This window comes from Agelaius phoeniceus, chromosome 5, assembly GCF_051311805.1.
Source record: "Agelaius phoeniceus isolate bAgePho1 chromosome 5, bAgePho1.hap1, whole genome shotgun sequence".
NCBI classification, from domain to species: domain Eukaryota; kingdom Metazoa; phylum Chordata; class Aves; order Passeriformes; family Icteridae; genus Agelaius; species Agelaius phoeniceus.
In genome coordinates, this window is record NC_135269.1 from 24,216,090 (window position 1) to 24,232,155 (window position 16,066).

The following is a 16,066-nucleotide window of genomic DNA, read 5'->3' on the forward strand; positions in this document are numbered from 1 at the left end:
AAAAGCTGCTTCCTTTAGAGAGAGCAAGAGGGAGCGAGAGGGAGGGAGCGAGAGGAGAGAGCGAGGGAGCGCAGCCAAAATGGCCGACGGAGCGTCTGCTGGGTTCTGAACGTTTGAAATAAAAAAAAAAAAAGAGAGAGAGAAAGAAAATTAACAAAAAAGGAAAAAAAAACCTAAACAAAAAAAGCAAAAACACAAAACCATTTTTGGATTTTTTTTTTTCATTTCCATTTCTACCTTGTATGCCTCAACTCGCTGGATTTAAGCACTGCTGCACTTTATGAGGTTAGTGGTACGTTTATGTTTTATTGTTTTTACCTATCAGTTGATTTCTTTAAGAGCCTGAGCTGACCGTTTCCATCCGTGGCTTGGCAGAGGTGTCTTTTCTAGCACAAAGACTTGCTTCAGATCTTGTCTGCTTGTACGTGTACGGCACTTTTAGTGGATTTTTTGGGTTTTTTAGAAGGAGCTCTCCGTACAAGTGCGGTGTGGATTTGGAAGATATTTGTAATTTAAAACACCTAGGCAAATTACAGAAGATCGTTTGTATTTTTCGAGCTGGCGAAGTACAAGATAGTGCTGAAAATCTTGTTTTATTTAAATAGAGGCTTTTTAAAGAGACATTTCTTCCCCACAGCACCCGGAGCTCTTAAATCTGCTGCAAAAATTTGCATGTATAAAACCGAGCTCGCATTCTTTCTGCTGCTGGGTCGGAGCGGGGCCGGCCGGGGCCGTGCCTTCCGCGGGCGCAGGGACGGAGGCTCCCGGCGGGGCCGGGGCTCGGCCGGGCCCGGCACTGCCGCCGCGGGGCTCCGCGCGGGCTCGGCCGGGCTGGCGGCCCGTCCGCCGTGCGCCAGGTACTCAGGAATGTGCGGGATGCTGCCACTGCCGGGCTTCTGTGTTCTACGGGAAGCAAGCGCTCATCTCCACCTTAGCGCAGCCCTTTGCCTACACTTACTTTCTCGCTTCCCCCCCCCCCCCCCCCCCAGCCTTCTGTGTTGCTAAAAATTTAAATCCGAGTTATTTTTGCAACTCCCTCCAGAACCAAGCAGAAAATTAAAGGGAAATAGCTGGAGCTTGCTTTTTGAGAACAGGCCCCTCCTCCTGCATTGTAAGAGTGTGATGTAATGCTCCTTTCTGTGGGGTTAAATGAAAAAATTTCTGTGGTGGTGTACATTATATTTCACCCCTTCCTCACAGGCATTGCATTGTGATATTTTTTTGTAGCTGAACATGTAAGCAGCAGATAATTCTGCAAATAATCGTGTGAATGTACTCCACATTGCAGTGTATTAGTGTAATGATTGTGGTTAGCAGATCAACTTTGTAAACCTACAAGATGGCTCGTATTTTATATTTCTTTGTGGCCTTACATGCATACAGTTAAATACAAATGGAGGAGACAGGTTTCAATAAGCTTATTGAAAATGTATCTGGTTGTTGTCCTTATAGACTTGTATATCTTGGGACTTTTTTTTCTGCACTGGCTAGCAAATATTCAAAATTATTCTGCAGTGTGTTGTTTCTCATGGAAATTAGGAGATGGTATCTTTGGAGTTTTCTTTTTTTAGTTTTAAATTAGAGGAAGCTAATAAAAGAGAACTCTCCTCAAATTTTACGTAGTGTTTCTTGCTGGTAATTTCGGTCATTAAGCATTTAATAGTTAATACATGTGTTACTTCAGTTAATACATGAAGTAACACATGCCCTTTGCTTAGGGTTAATGAACTTACTAGATTCCACCCTCATGTTACTGGCAGGTATCTGAGGAAATGCTCTAAAAACGTTCAGTGTTTTTGACATGATGTACCCTGATGGCTTTTGTTACTCAAAACCTTCTTGGGCTCAGTGGAGATCTGGATGTAGCTAAAATATGTTGAATCTACCTGTTGATGGACAGACAATAATTAGACATTAGAACCGTGTTCAAATGCAGTCTAAAGTAGAAGTATTCTCAGATTTGGTGCTTACTGGACAGAAATATCAGTTACTGCAATTTATTTGATAATTGCTGTAGAATGGGATGGCTGAACTGAGGAAGTAAAGAAAACCCAAGTTGTGTCCTGAGGTGGCAGTATTGTAGGATGTAGTCTTCTGAGAATCTGCACTTCAGAACAGTACTTGCCTTTTCTGTGTATTTTTTCCCTTCATGCCTTACTGCCTACATTGCATGCTTGCAGAATGTGTAGATATTGGCACGTATAGCTTGATGGTTAAGGTGGTGGAATACAGGGTGGTTCCCAATAACTGCTACTGCTCCTAGCTGCAGAAGCTGTTGTGGGTCAGACAAAAGGCAGCTATCGAGAATAATAGAAATCATTCCAATAAGGAGTCTGTCAAATATTTAAGCAGCTTTGTGAGACTGTAATTGTGAATAGGAAAGATCAATTAAAATAATTCCTGTTACAAATATGCTTTTGACCCATCAGATCTCACTGTGGGGTGTGTTGAGTGCTGTGCAGTCTGTGCAACCGTAGGATTTTAAGTGTGAATCTGGGCAATTCACAACGCTGTTTGTATTTGGTGCATTCCTGCAGGACAGCGGGAACAAAACACTTAAATTTGAGATCTGACTTGAGTTGCAATTTCTAGATCAGTTTGAAGCTTACAGAGGCATGGGGGCAGGGGAAGTTTTTTTGCTTCGTTCAGTTTGCAGTGACGATGCTGAGTTCAGAAGCTTTATTAAATTTTTCTGTTTGCATTTGCATGTCAATTGTTGTTGGTATCTACAGGAATCACTCCCTTTCCAAAGCAGACTGTTTTAGTAGGTTGAAAGCTACAGTGAAGTCGGTAGTCAGCAGAACCCCTGGAGATTTTTGCACTACATCTAAGAGATTCTTGAGAAATAATTGACAAGAAAAGCCTTATTACCATTGAGCTTCAATATACAGGAGTCTGCAGTTCTAATGGGAAAAAATTCAGGGAAAACAAGTGACTGAAAGATCAGTATGCTTAGTTTCAGTTGCTTTTCTTTTAGCCTCTCTCTCCTGCTGAGAAGGAAGAAAAAGAAACTTTGTTAGATCATGCAGTCATTGCCAGCTGATTTCAGCTGAACTTAACTTTTTTAAGATTTTTGTTTCTTACTTATTAATAGGTGGCTTAGTAGAGGAGAAAGTGTCAAATATATGAGGAAAAAAATCCATAGAAATACAGTATTTCTGGAAGAGAATTTTTGTACAAGTTTCTTAGTACCCCTTTAGAAACTTGTCTTGCATCTTGAAACAGAGTTCTTTAATTCTGGTCATTATGGATCTACATTCCTTTTGGACCAGGGTGGAAGGTGAGACGTTTAATTTACAGTTTATTTTGAACAATATTTCTTGGAAGCTGCACCCTTGGTACTCTCTCCTGCTGGTAGTAGTTCATCACTGAAAAGTTTGAGTGGTTTTTTGCTTTAATTGACGAGGAAACCGTCTACTGCCTTCCTAAGAGCTGTTTCACTTTGTTAAGTATTGGTTTCCTCTTTAAACAGCTCAAGATTTGAGGCAAGAAAATAAGATACATAGGATGTTTAGCTCCAAGGACCTGTATTTCATGTCCTGTCAAGGGAAGCAGATGTGAGTATCAGGGTTCGAGTTTTTGTTACCTTAGATTTCAAGTAGCTAAACTTTAAATATTGGGCTAACATTATTGCTCCAGAATTAATGATGTAAAATTCAGGTCAGATTAATACAAAGATGTATTTCTTCTGAAATCTTTAGTTGCTAATGTAATGCTAGCATGAGCAGTCTTACATGGTATGATTTCCTGTGCCATTTTTCAAATATTGGACAAACAAGTTGCTTGAAGTTGGGTGTCAAGGTAACAGGTTTTGGCCATTCCAGCATTGAAGGCAAATATGGAGCTATCATGGAGATAAATACTATATATTGAGAATATTTCTGTTTTGTTGTTGTGATGGTGCCATAATTGCTTTTCAGAAGACAGGAGGAATGGTGCCTTTTTGTATTTGTGGTGCTTTTCTGTATTGGTGGTGAATTCCAACTCCAGAGCTGTACCTTCAGCACTTGTCACTGCTTAAGTTCTCCTTTACACATAGACTTCCTACTGAAGAACACAACAGGGGGTTTTGTGTTTTGTTTTTGTTTGGTTGGGCTTTTGTTTTGTTTTGGTGGGTTTGGGGTTTTTTTCTTGCTGAGACAGAACCTATATTCTGGGAGCAGCATGAATATATGGAAACCCTGTTTTTTGGGGGGTTTTTTTGTGCCATCAACAGACTTCTGAAGGGAATTCCTAATATTAATGGATATTGTCATTTTAAAGGCTGTTTTCCTGTCTGTGTACAGTATGCTGTCATTATAGTTTAGGGATGAAATGCTCTGCTGTTACTACAATTGTATATTTTCTAATAATTTCTTGGAAGTTGTATCTGAAGAACTGGTTCATGTGATATTTGGGTGTTATAGCCTGAGTAAATTTAAGGACTTCTCATTCAAAATATTGTACTTTAAAGGCTACTTTTAATTAGCCTGCTTAGTCACATGGGAAAACATAACACAAGATACAACCCTTGGAGTTTTTTCAGATACCTAAGACAAGATAGATTAATAAAACACAAGATGTACTTTAGAGGCAGAACAAACCCAAACAGGTTAAACACCATGGAAAAATGTGTGCTAATACATCTGGAGATAGTGAGGGCAGTTCTTTTAAAAAACCATAGTTAGTAAGAGTGAAAGTTGACTACTGCTCCTTACAGTGCTACCATTTGTGTCTGAACTCAATCAAATGGATGTTTGTATATTTTAGGCAGAGAAAATAATCTAAAAATACCTTGACACTGATAGGTGGAAAAATGCTTAAAAGCATAAAACATGTTTATATTAATAAAGACGTGTGTTAAATTGAGACTTTTAGAAATTAAATGTGACACTGGAATTTACTGCAGCAGAACTGAAACAAGGCATCAAGATACAATTGTGTTTGATTTCATGCCATCAGGGGAGTTCTTCTGTTAGGATGGGATGTGTGAGGCCACATTTTAGCAGTGGGGGAGATCAACAAATTTTGAGGTAGCTTCAATAAGAGCAGCAAGAAATAATACAGGGAGGTAGTCCAGCGAAAAAAACGCCTCAGCTTTTTAATGCTTATTTTTATAGATACATTCTCTGCAAACAAAGAAGTAGTTGTCTAATTTGTGTCAGAAGAGCATCATTTTGATGTAGAGCTCCATTGTAGTTCGGTGTGCTTTGAACAGCATAGTTGCTTCAGCAACTAAAAAGCAGAAAGACATGAATTTTTTAAATCAAGGTGACCATTCTTTTTTAGTTCCTTAAAACTACATTAAACCGCACTGTGCATGTTAAAATTATAAGGGAAGCATGCTCAACTTTCCCAGTGTGCTTAGCAGATGGAGAGTTAAGGCTCTCCTGAAATGCAGGTCTGAGTATAGCAGCTGAATTGATTTGAATGAAAGCAGAATATTGCCTTAATTTCTGAATCGGAGAAGAAGTACTTCTTTAAAAAATAAAACAGCGGGAAAATTACTTCTGGTATTCTCAGTGGGGTTCTTTTCCCCTTATTAAGCACAGCATTTGGTGAATAACATAGTCATAAATCTGCTGTCCACTTGTAATCTCAGTGGCTGTTGGGCACAGCCTGTGTACATAGGAAAATGGCAAAACTTAAGCTGCAGTGAAACTGCTGGAATTGGGGTTTTTAAAATAGCTTTTGTAGATTCTGAGTTTTTTGAGCTAGTTGACCTATATGAAAATAAAAAAGGTTAAATGTATAATCTGTTAATGCCACTTAACCATTAATTAGAGTAGAGCTTAATTGTCCCATTTTACATGTGCTCTGTGGCAAATATACACGAATGTGTTGTCATTCTGGTTCATTGTATGTTTGTGTGAACTTGGTCGAGCCTGAGCTATCCAGTTTTCCAGGACACAGTGTCCTGGGTCATTTAAACCTTCCTTAAAATAAGTCTTCAGTATTTTCTTCCACTTTTCCTCCCCTGGCTTGAATTTTAGTATTGTTAGTAGAAGACATTGCAACTTAATATTAGGGTGCTAATGTAGCAGCGTTCACGCTCTTGTTGCAGCTTCTGTATTAGTATTTATATTTTTAATTGTATATAATTTTGCTTAAGCAATCATGCCAGATTCAGGGTCTGATTTAAAACACATTACTCTAATTCTGTATTGGTACTCTAGATATACTTGACTACAAAACAGCTTTCTTTGGCAAGAGGTTGGTTACCACTGGAACTTCATCAACTAAAGTGAAACTGAAATATTCTGATACATCACTTAGCCCGCGAAATATACAGCATGTTTGTGCTCAGCCTTTTGCTGAGCAGTTCATAGGGAGGATGATTTGATCACAACATACAAGTGAATTTTGGTATTATAATGCTTGGAAATCCTAATCTGGTAGCTCTTGCTGGATTTTTTCCAGGCTGTTCTGCTTCTTACTTGGAGAGAATTTGAGGACAATAAAAGTGAAAATGACTACCTTCTATATGCAGGGGAAGAGAGGTCAGAGGGTACCAAAACTTAGCATTTGATTTTTTCCTAGCTTATTCCTATGTACACTGAACACCAGTTGTCCTGTGAAGTAGAAAATAGTAGATTGTTTCATTCCCATCTGAATTTTTAAAAATTACTTCTTCTATATCCTAGTTAAGACTATATAAATAAACCTTTCCTATTTTGTTAAATTTTACTTGGGTATTATTAGTGTTATTACTTCACTGTTTTTGTCAAGGGGTCTTCTATGATAAATATTAGAAAAATACAAAATAATGCACATAAAAATGGTTAAAAATATGGCACATGGAAATAGAGGATGTCCTGTTGAGGTTTTATATATATATGTCATTTTATATCTAGTCTGTTTTTCTTTGTGGGTGTCATTACAAGTTCATGTGCACTGGTGGGAATCTAAATGTGGGCTACGTTCAAATTGCTTCTAAAATGCTTGGTTAACCTGAAGTAAAACCCCAAAAGCTTTTTTCAGCCTAGTATAAAAGAGGTTCCAGCTGGTGCTACAGAAGTCAGTTGTAGCAATATTAATGGGAATTTAAAATTAAATAGCCTTGTGTTACAGAGTCCAGATTTCTGTTCTTTTGCAGGTAATGTTCACATTATCTGCTTGATATATATCAACCAGACCAAGCAATGCTGAGAGAGAGGAAGATAGATATGGCAGAATCCTAAGCCTTACATGCAGATAATTTTTCAGCTGTTGGAACCAGTTTAGTCTTCTTGTGCAAAAGCTATCTGAATTTGCATTTAACCGCCTCATCTTACATGGCAGCTGTTCTGGAATGGTGACTTCTTGTTAAGTCCTTGAGTGACTGTTTTTATCACAAAATAACACATTATTCTGCATCCAATTAACTCTGCTATGTTATATATTAGGAGATAGTTTTGCTCTACATTTGCCAGTTACTATAAATAAAATATATATCCTGACATAAAAAACTGTAGGAAGTGTGGTTTTACCAGATTTTAGGTATAACAAGATGAAAAAGGCAAAAGCAGACAAAAGCTCAACGTTGAGAGTCTAAAATTTAATTTTGCAGCTTATGTACCCTAAAGCCTTGGATGCAGAATTCTTTAAGCTAGCTTACTCTAGTTGGGCCATGGAAAACCAAACAGGTTAATTTTTGGAAATTCAGCCTGTCTTGATAAAGTTTTGGGGGCAAGATTGTTTCTCAGATGTGGATTTAAAGGTGTCTGTTTTAAAGATGATGAGCTGTATTTGCGTGTTTCACACTCAGAAAAGGCTGTAACGTTTTGCTTCAGTCCAGGTGATGTGAAGTGAAACTCTCCTACCATGGACTTGCCAAGTATAGGGTCAGCTTAAATTTATGTAACTTCTCTTGATCTTTTTCTTGAAAAAACTTACCTTTTAAATGATGCTTCAGCTAGTGTTAGATAACTTGGTTAAGCTTAAATGCTTCTTCTCCTTTGCATTCTTAGGCCATTCTTCTATTGTTTAGGTAATATTCTAAATATTAGTTGCTGTGATCGTTTTAGCTCGAGCATTGCTTACTCTATTTGTTTCATACTAAGCTGTTAAAAACAGGCTTCATCACTGGATCAGTGCATTAAAAAGATCAAGGTTGCAGATAGCTCTTCATTGTAAGTTGAATTATAGCATGTAACTCAATTTCATTTTTTCATCTTGTTTGTTAAGAAATTTGAAATAATTGTCTATTTTCCCGCTTACTGCATATTTTTCTATTTGCGTGTGTCTGATATGGGTGTGTGTATGCGTCTATGTAATAAGAGCATGTTGGCAGTTACTACAGTTAAAAACCACCAGGTATCAACTGACAGGCAGAGACTTCTTGGCAGGGCATTGGTGTTCAGTACACAATAAAAATGGCTCTCAAAGTCAGCTCGAGTTTTGTGTTTGGGAAAAGCCTGCACAAACGAAGCAAGTGCAAAGTTTCTGTAAGGTAAGTGTACAGACGTTAGAGGAGCCGCAGAGAAATCCAGAGGCCACACAGAAAGTCAGAGGCAGAGCCAGACTTGAACTCAGAAGTTCCTGGCTTGTGGCCTGGGGCTGAAGCCAGTCATACACAGCTGTATTGAATTGTGAATAGAATGATGCTTTTTTTTTTCCTTCGTGGATTTAAGGGAACAAAGCTGATTTAACCGAAATCATAATGTGGGTAAAGAGATGGAATTGTGTAATTCGCCTTCTCAAAATTCAAGAGCTGAAACTTTGGTGTTAAAAGTTGGTTCAGCACTTGCGGGTTTCCACTTGCCAAGGAGCATGATTAACATAGCTGGGTCACAAATTGTGACAAACCCTAGTGCAGTGCCTTGAGGTCAGACTAAGGGGTTTTTCTGAGTGTAGAGGAATTCAGGCTTAAAAGCTACTGCTCTGCATGCTACCTTGAGAAATACTAACGACATAAAGAAAATGCCCTGAAATTTGATTTTCTTTGATGTTTTAAAATAGAAGTGAAAACCTAGTTCAGAGACAGTCTGCCTGAAGTTGACTGTTTATTAAACTGAAATTCACATTCTGTATTTAACACTGTGGAGTTTTTAATGAGGCTTTAAACATTGTTATCTTTCAGTGCAGTATGAAAGAAGTGAGAACCTGCTGAAGGTTTGCCGCCTGGTATTTTCTTCCTTCCTGAAGTAAAAGCTTGGAGTAGCTTCTATTGAATGTATGGGCAGCTCTGGTTATTTCAGGAGCTCCCTTTAGGAAGAAGCCTTTGATCTAAAATATTATTATAGAATGAACATCACCATTATGAATTCTTTTTCTTTGCTATTAAAAGTCTTGACAGCGATTTTAAAGTCCATTTCACAGTAAAAGGGACTTCTTTTCCAGGCAAAATGTCATTAATGGCAAGCTCTCATAGCAAAGTAGAATTTTTCTTTTTTCTTTTTATGTGGGGTACTTTTATTAATCTGTGTGCTGTGTTTTGCTAACTGAGGATTTATGCATATCTATAGTAAGGTTATTTTCCTAAATTAGGAATGTGGAACTCAGCCAGAGAATACAAGCAATAAAAAAAAAACCAAAAACCCCAGAACCAAACAAAACACGGGGATGTTTTTTGTTTGCTTACCAGGAAGTAAGTTTAATTTTGTTTGTTGAAAGTAACAAAAACACTGAATAGTTTTAAAAAGAAGTCCAAGTCAAAAGCTTAGCAGTAAAAGTCCATCAAAACAGTCCATCAAAAGCTTAACAGGGAAATACCTCACTCCTGAGGAGTTGAAGCACTGATGTCTCCGGATGTATGCAATGTGACTATACCTCATTCTTTGGAAAGAATTGACTCTGAGTGGTGTGCAATTTGAGGATGCATCTAAAAATTTCATTGATAGTTAATGAAAATCAGAATAATTAATTTGAGTATTACAGTGGTCTGCTTTTTTCTCACCCTCTTTTTTATGCACTGTCGTGGTTTAAACCCAATGAGCGGCCAAGTGCCACACAACCACTTGCTCCAAACCAAGCCCCGTGGAAAATCCTTTGAGTTTCCCTTTTGGTTTCAGCTGTTTGAATGTTTACAAGTCCCACTTGCCTTCGGCTGTGGCTTCAGAAGACATTTAAACTGGGTTTGTCAGGTTTGTTGCATAAGCCTGGACCACTTCAGAGGTAGATTTTGTTGTGGCAGGTCTTGCTTTATTCACCTATTACAGCTGGTAATATACTGTAAGTTAACTGCATAGTTCTTCCCAGCCGGTCTTCCAGAAATACTGTAGCCATCTAGTGATGAGTTGCTGAGTTCGGGGTTGCTACCCAGTCATCACCAGTAACAGTGTTATGGGCTAGATTCTGCAGTGGTGAGTGGGACACCCAGATGAGCTTGTTTCATTATGAGCTGTGTTGCCCCTTAATTTAAGTAGCATAGCTTCAGTGGCTGAATAAAGTTTACCCCACTCTCTCGTTAAAAGATGTTAGTTAAGTGTAAGCATATAAAGGGCTGGTTTAACTAAAAATGTTTCCAGTGAAGCCAAATGTATTTTTTTCTCTTTTATACTCTTTAGAAAGGGCATAAGAAAAAGTTGGGTGACTCTTACTTGGTGCACTTCCCCATTTAGGTCAGTCAAGTGTAGGTCACATTTACTGATAACCATAAGTCCAGTTGGCACCTCCAGCTTAGCAGATAGATTTGATTAAAGCTGAAGGTCTGGTCTTTCACCTAAAATTTGGAATTTTAAATGCTTACATAAGTGACTGAATTCTGTATTACTTCTACTATAAGGTCATGCTAATTTTCTGCTAGGTAGCATTAACCATTTATCCAAAACAGTGGTTTCACAGAAAGACAGGTGCTTTGCACTGGTGGTACGCATGGAAACATCAATAAGCTGACAAATTAGATTTGAGGTTCTAGTGTTTAAAGGGCTTTTCTTTCAGCAGGAAGTAGTCTCCCACATCAGCTTACGTATTTTGACCTTCAACTTTATATAGCAGCAAAGAGTTGACCTATCTTTATGCAGAGTTACCTTTCTTAAAGAGGATCGAGAGAAGGTTTAAGTGACTAGATTAGAAGTGCCGTGTTTTGTGGAACAGTGAATATCTGACATCTGTGTCATGATCATACACTGCTTTTGTCTAGTGCCTAAAAAAAGGAAACTGCTGTGTTGCACACTTGTGACATTTAGATAGGAAGGGGTAGTTGTTAATTAAAGATAGGAGTCTTCAGATCTTCTGTCAGCAGAGGTCAGAATTACATTCATTACTGGAAAGATGCCGAACTTAGGTGGATCTGTGTGCTGAATGCTTTTCCGATTTAGCTGTTTCTGTTAGGACTGATGCTGAAAAAGCGTGTACACTTCTAACCACTCAGAAGTAAAGAATTTCTGTTACTCTTTGAAGATTATAGTCTGTGAGTTTTATGCATTTATTTCTTTGACATCACTGAACATGAGAAATGTCTGGTTTTGATTAAAAATAATCTTGTCTAGTGCAACAAGGCAAAAAGTAACCTAAAAGTAGCAAACACTACTTGGATGGAGAGTTTAACAAGACAAATCAGCTTAATCTTGGTACTTCAAAAATATGCTAAATACTAGAATTTCATTTATATTACTATAATTTTTACCTCACTTTTTCTCTTGTAACTTAACATTTTTATTTTCTGTGTACCATTGTGGTCATGTTCTTTTGTAATCTCTGAGGTGGCAGTTCAGTAGTTTCCTCATTCTGGATTCTTTTCTGGATTACATCTTACTTTAGAATTTCCCTCTTCTGTAACAGACAAAGAGAGTGGCCATGCCTGGATGATTATCCATAGCCATGTTGTACGTGGTCTGCAAGTTCCTGTCATCTTAGAATTTTTGTATGTTGAAACAATTTTTTGACGAGAATTTCCATCTTGTGAAGGAATGCAACCTTTCTGGAATAGAGATATTCTAGAGCTGGCTTGGTTTACAAGAGAAATTTCTTCTTTAATAGTAATGTGTAGTTAGTTATAAAATGTTTCCATCTTTTTGAGTGTGAATGGACACTGATTTTTGTAAGCAAGATGTGTATTCAGTCCTCATTGATTATTTAATATTTTGAAAAATTTTGTAAGTTATCTTAAACTACTGTATTCAAAAGCAGGAGATACTTACATGGGCTTGAAGTTAGAAATGGATCTGGTACTCTATCTGTGAATGGCTTAAGCAGCAAGTAAAATTCATCACTTAAGCTGTAAATTATAATTCCTGGAAAGAGACAAGGAATGAGAACCCTCAATCAAGATTTCAGAAATCTTGTCTACTGCACTCAATGCAAATAGGAAAAGCTCTCAGATGACTGACTGCTGAGATTGGGCAGGCACCAATTCCATAAAAATTGCAGCCATAGTTAAAAGAAACTCTTTCCTGGTGGGAGACTACCCTTAGTTTAGACAAATGCCTGAGGATACAGTGAACACTTTTCACTTAAACTTTCTAATGTCATTGCTTAAGAAATAAGGAAATGATTGTTTATTTAGCAATTAATAAGAGTTGCATGTCTAGACTAGGTGGTTTAATCTGTGCTTTATTTCTAGAAGGCATGAAATACAGTTAACTTTTTAAACAAAAAAAATGCAGCTAGAGATTGGTGCACAGTATCAGGACTATAAAAATAGATTAATCAAAAATAGCCTACCAGATTAGTGACTGTGAGAGGTGGCAATCATCTCTGCTTATTAATGGACTATTTTCTAGAACTTATTTTGCTTCTGCCTCATAACTGTTGTGGCTACTTAATTTAAAATAAACTGTTGAACAGGTAGGATTATGTGGCCTGCAGAATGCTGTTCTCCTCCCTCTTACAGTCTTTTTGAAGTGAAGAAGAGACATTTCTACAGTTCTCTAAGGTACCCTGTATGGGTGTCTCAGGCTGTCTGCACAGGTAATGGGGAAGGTGGGCACTACAGTGTTGAACACAGGCCTGTGTTTTCCTATCTCAGTCAGGAAGATGTGTGATTTAGGGTGGCAGAACTTTAATGTAATGCACTGGCTGCTACTTGTGATGGTTTTGTTCCTTGGATTCTAGTAACTTCCTGCTTTAATTCTTTTAGAAAAAACATTTGACTAAGCAGTGGTATTTCTAGTGGTAACTGTGGTGTTAACTTGATTTATCCTTGGAGTGGTCTCTTTAGAAATGTGTTTATCATCAGGTAGTCACAGTTTTCTGTGGCCTTACAAAGCTCTTGAGTGAACGTGTAATATCCTTCCTGATAATGCTTTCTGTGGCATACTGACAGCTGTCTTACCTTTCCAAACATAGCTTGCCAAGAACATGAGGAGAAATTACAGCTTAAAAACCTTCAAAGAGTGAGGCATTTCTACATTGCTGTACATTATGTACACATAAGGTGTACTTGTATGCATGTGAGAAAGAGGTGGGATTTTTTTCTTTACTGATATTTATTTGCTTTCTGAATTCCACTGTGAAAGTTTTCCTAGGAGGTTGCTAAAATAGAAGGAATTTTCCTTGCTACATACTCAGTCATATCTTAACATGTAGATGTACGATACAATATGCTTAGGAATTTAATGTTGGCCTTTAGAATTATTGTTAGAAAATTTGTTCATCACAGGGCGAGAAGGGTGCATAGCTAATGTCAAATCTGGTGTTCTTCAAAAGCACTGCAGCAATTTTGAGTCTTTGAAATTTAAGGATATGTATAGTAATGCCACTTATACTTACCATTATGTTTTGGTGGTCTGTATCTTTTCCACTGTTTTTTACAGTATCCGGTGCAAACAGCAGACCAGTAGATTACAGAGTTTTGATGTGATGCTGTTAACTGGGAAGAGTGATCAGCATTGCATATGAGTGCTGAATTTGCAGTTGAGGAGAGACAGAAATAAGGTTATAGATATTGAGAGTGCAAGTGGTGCTTGTAGATGCTGCATGCCTTGGTGAGAGTATTTGGTTCTTTATGCTATTCTGAGATCTCAGGTAATCATTTTCTTAGAATGCCAGAATCAAATCTTTGTCCTCAAAACTCCAGTGATTATATGAGGACATATAATGAGTTTGGAAAGGCTTTGAATTTTTTGGCTGCTTGAGTAGTTTCACAAGGAAGGATTTTTTGTTTCTTACAGTTCAAAACAAGTCACATCTTGCACTTCTTCTGTGTTGTTTTCATTTTTCCCATTTCCTGCACAGAGTCTTTATAATTCTCTCGTTTTCATTCAGCATGCCAATGAATAATTTCAGATTACATCTTAATAAGGCACGAGTCATGACATGGAGTATGGAGTTGTGATGTTTTGAATAATTTATTGATCTCATTTTTGAATGAAAAATGACTAGTGAAGAGGATGGGCCAGCTGGTTGCAGTAAGAAGGGTGAGAAGCAGCCTCTGGGGATGAAATGCTTCCACATCAGGCTCTGCAAAGAATCTCTGTGCTTACCATATAACCTAAGCATCAAACACAGTCATTTTTCAGTGCCCCCGAGATCTTGGTGCTTTAGAAGTAGATGTCAAGTCTAGCATATCTCTTTATTTTGAGCTAACTCAGCAGAATGAAGTTCACTTTTCTTCAGTGTTTGAGTGTGTATCAAATTTCTTAGTAAGAGCCACACCTTCCATTTATTCACTTACATTTTAGGAGTAAGTCTCATGCTTTGGCCTTTAGAAAGTCTGTAGCAGTGCAGCAAAGAGAAGACTTTAATTCCCTTGTGATTTACCTAGTTTCTTGAGCAGGGCGTGCAGTCTGTCATCCTCATTGAGGATCTAATGAGATCTGATCCCTGCCTGGCAGCCTTTTAACAGCAGGTGCAAGCTCCCAAACAAGCAGAGGGCATGGTGTATTAGCAAAATGACTCACTTCATCAGTGTCGTGTGCCTCTTACAAATATTGCTCCATCCTGTGAATGGTGCAGTGCATCTGATTCTAAAAGCCATTTGAAGGACATGGTTTATGGGATTGAATTTATCAAGGTAACTTTTATCAGTGTTTAAATCTTCATACAAAAGTGGGGAAGGAGGAAGTTTATATCTGTTTTCATATTGTAAAGAAACCTTGAAATGCATGCCAGAGTTGATGTATGACAGAACGGTATTTTAATTATACACCTAGAGTGGTAAATGTATTTAAGCTTTTTGGTTTTCACTCTGAAACACCTGGCTTGCAGTTTACATTGCTGTTTCACCAGATTTTAGGTTTTTATCACCTGTGGTTATCTATAGACAACAAATATTGAATAGTAGCTTTATAAAATAGAGTGATTTATTGATACAGTAAATACTGTATCTCTTTACTACTGGCACAGGGAATCCTGACCTTATTTAGTCTGCAGTGGAATCTCGATGACCCTACTACAACCATGGTCTGTAACAGTATAGTTGTAAGTCCTTTCTTTGTATACGTGCAGTCCTCCATGACTTAGACTGACTCAAAAAAGTGTGAGAAAATGCTGCAACATAATTAGACATTTTGCACAGGATATCCCTTACTAGATAAAAGCTGGGGATCAGCAGCTTTGTGAAGGTAATGAAACTCCACTGAGTACTGGCTAAAATCACATATCTGTGCTTTTCCAGACATGGAGAGCTACATGTGTAATGGTTGTCTGTAGTAGGTCTGTTTGTTTGGAGGGCACATGATACCATCACTGTCAGTAAAGCTTCTGTAGCTGCAGACTGAGAGGCTGCTCCCTCTTGGTTTCCAGATATGTTGGGATACATCTCAGCAGTATTTGATCTTGAACTTGGTCTTACTTCTAAGTGGCAGTGAGTTGATTAGACTCTTCAAGACTTTTTTGTTGAGGATTGGGTGATTAGTTTAACTCAGGAAAACTCAGCACTTTGGGCTGTTGGTTTTTGAAGAATTAGTGGGGGTGGAAGGCCATTTATTGAAGCCAATTTTAAATTTCATCAGTCCTCTGTTGAAGGCATAATGCTTGAATGATAACATAAACTATGTTAAGGAGCTGTTGTCCCATGTAATGAGTAGGAAAAAATGCTTTGTGTGATGAAAGCTGTGTACCAGATATAATGCTGAATTGCTCTCTGGTTTTGTGCTATAGGAGAACTTGAGATAAAGTTTTAAGGGTGATACACACCTTTATTGCCCAGAGACTTAAGTTTCTGCTGCCAGATTGTCCTGTTGAAAGGGTGAAAAAATCCAAAACACCATGTCCAGGCAGTCAT

At 37.9% G+C, this 16,066-nt stretch overlaps 1 protein-coding gene across 18 annotated transcripts in view; it reads left to right on the forward strand.

Annotated features, from left to right (window-relative positions):
• The window catches only part of TNRC6B (trinucleotide repeat containing adaptor 6B), a 132,165-nt gene that overhangs the window by 50,562 nt on the left and 65,537 nt on the right, over window positions 1-16,066 (forward strand). For 2 of the 18 annotated variants that reach the window (XM_077178605.1, XM_077178610.1), the window contains exon 1: window positions 13-292. The exons of 14 other annotated variants lie outside the window; for them this stretch is intronic. Coding sequence is in view for 2 of the 4 variants with exons in the window: in XM_077178601.1 (XP_077034716.1) it covers window positions 281-285 (5 nt within the window). In the remaining 2 variants the exon portion in view is untranslated. Of the gene's footprint in view, window positions 1-12; window positions 293-16,066 lie in introns of those variants that run through there. 2 more of the 18 variants (XM_077178601.1, XM_077178607.1) reach the window with 1 other exon arrangement.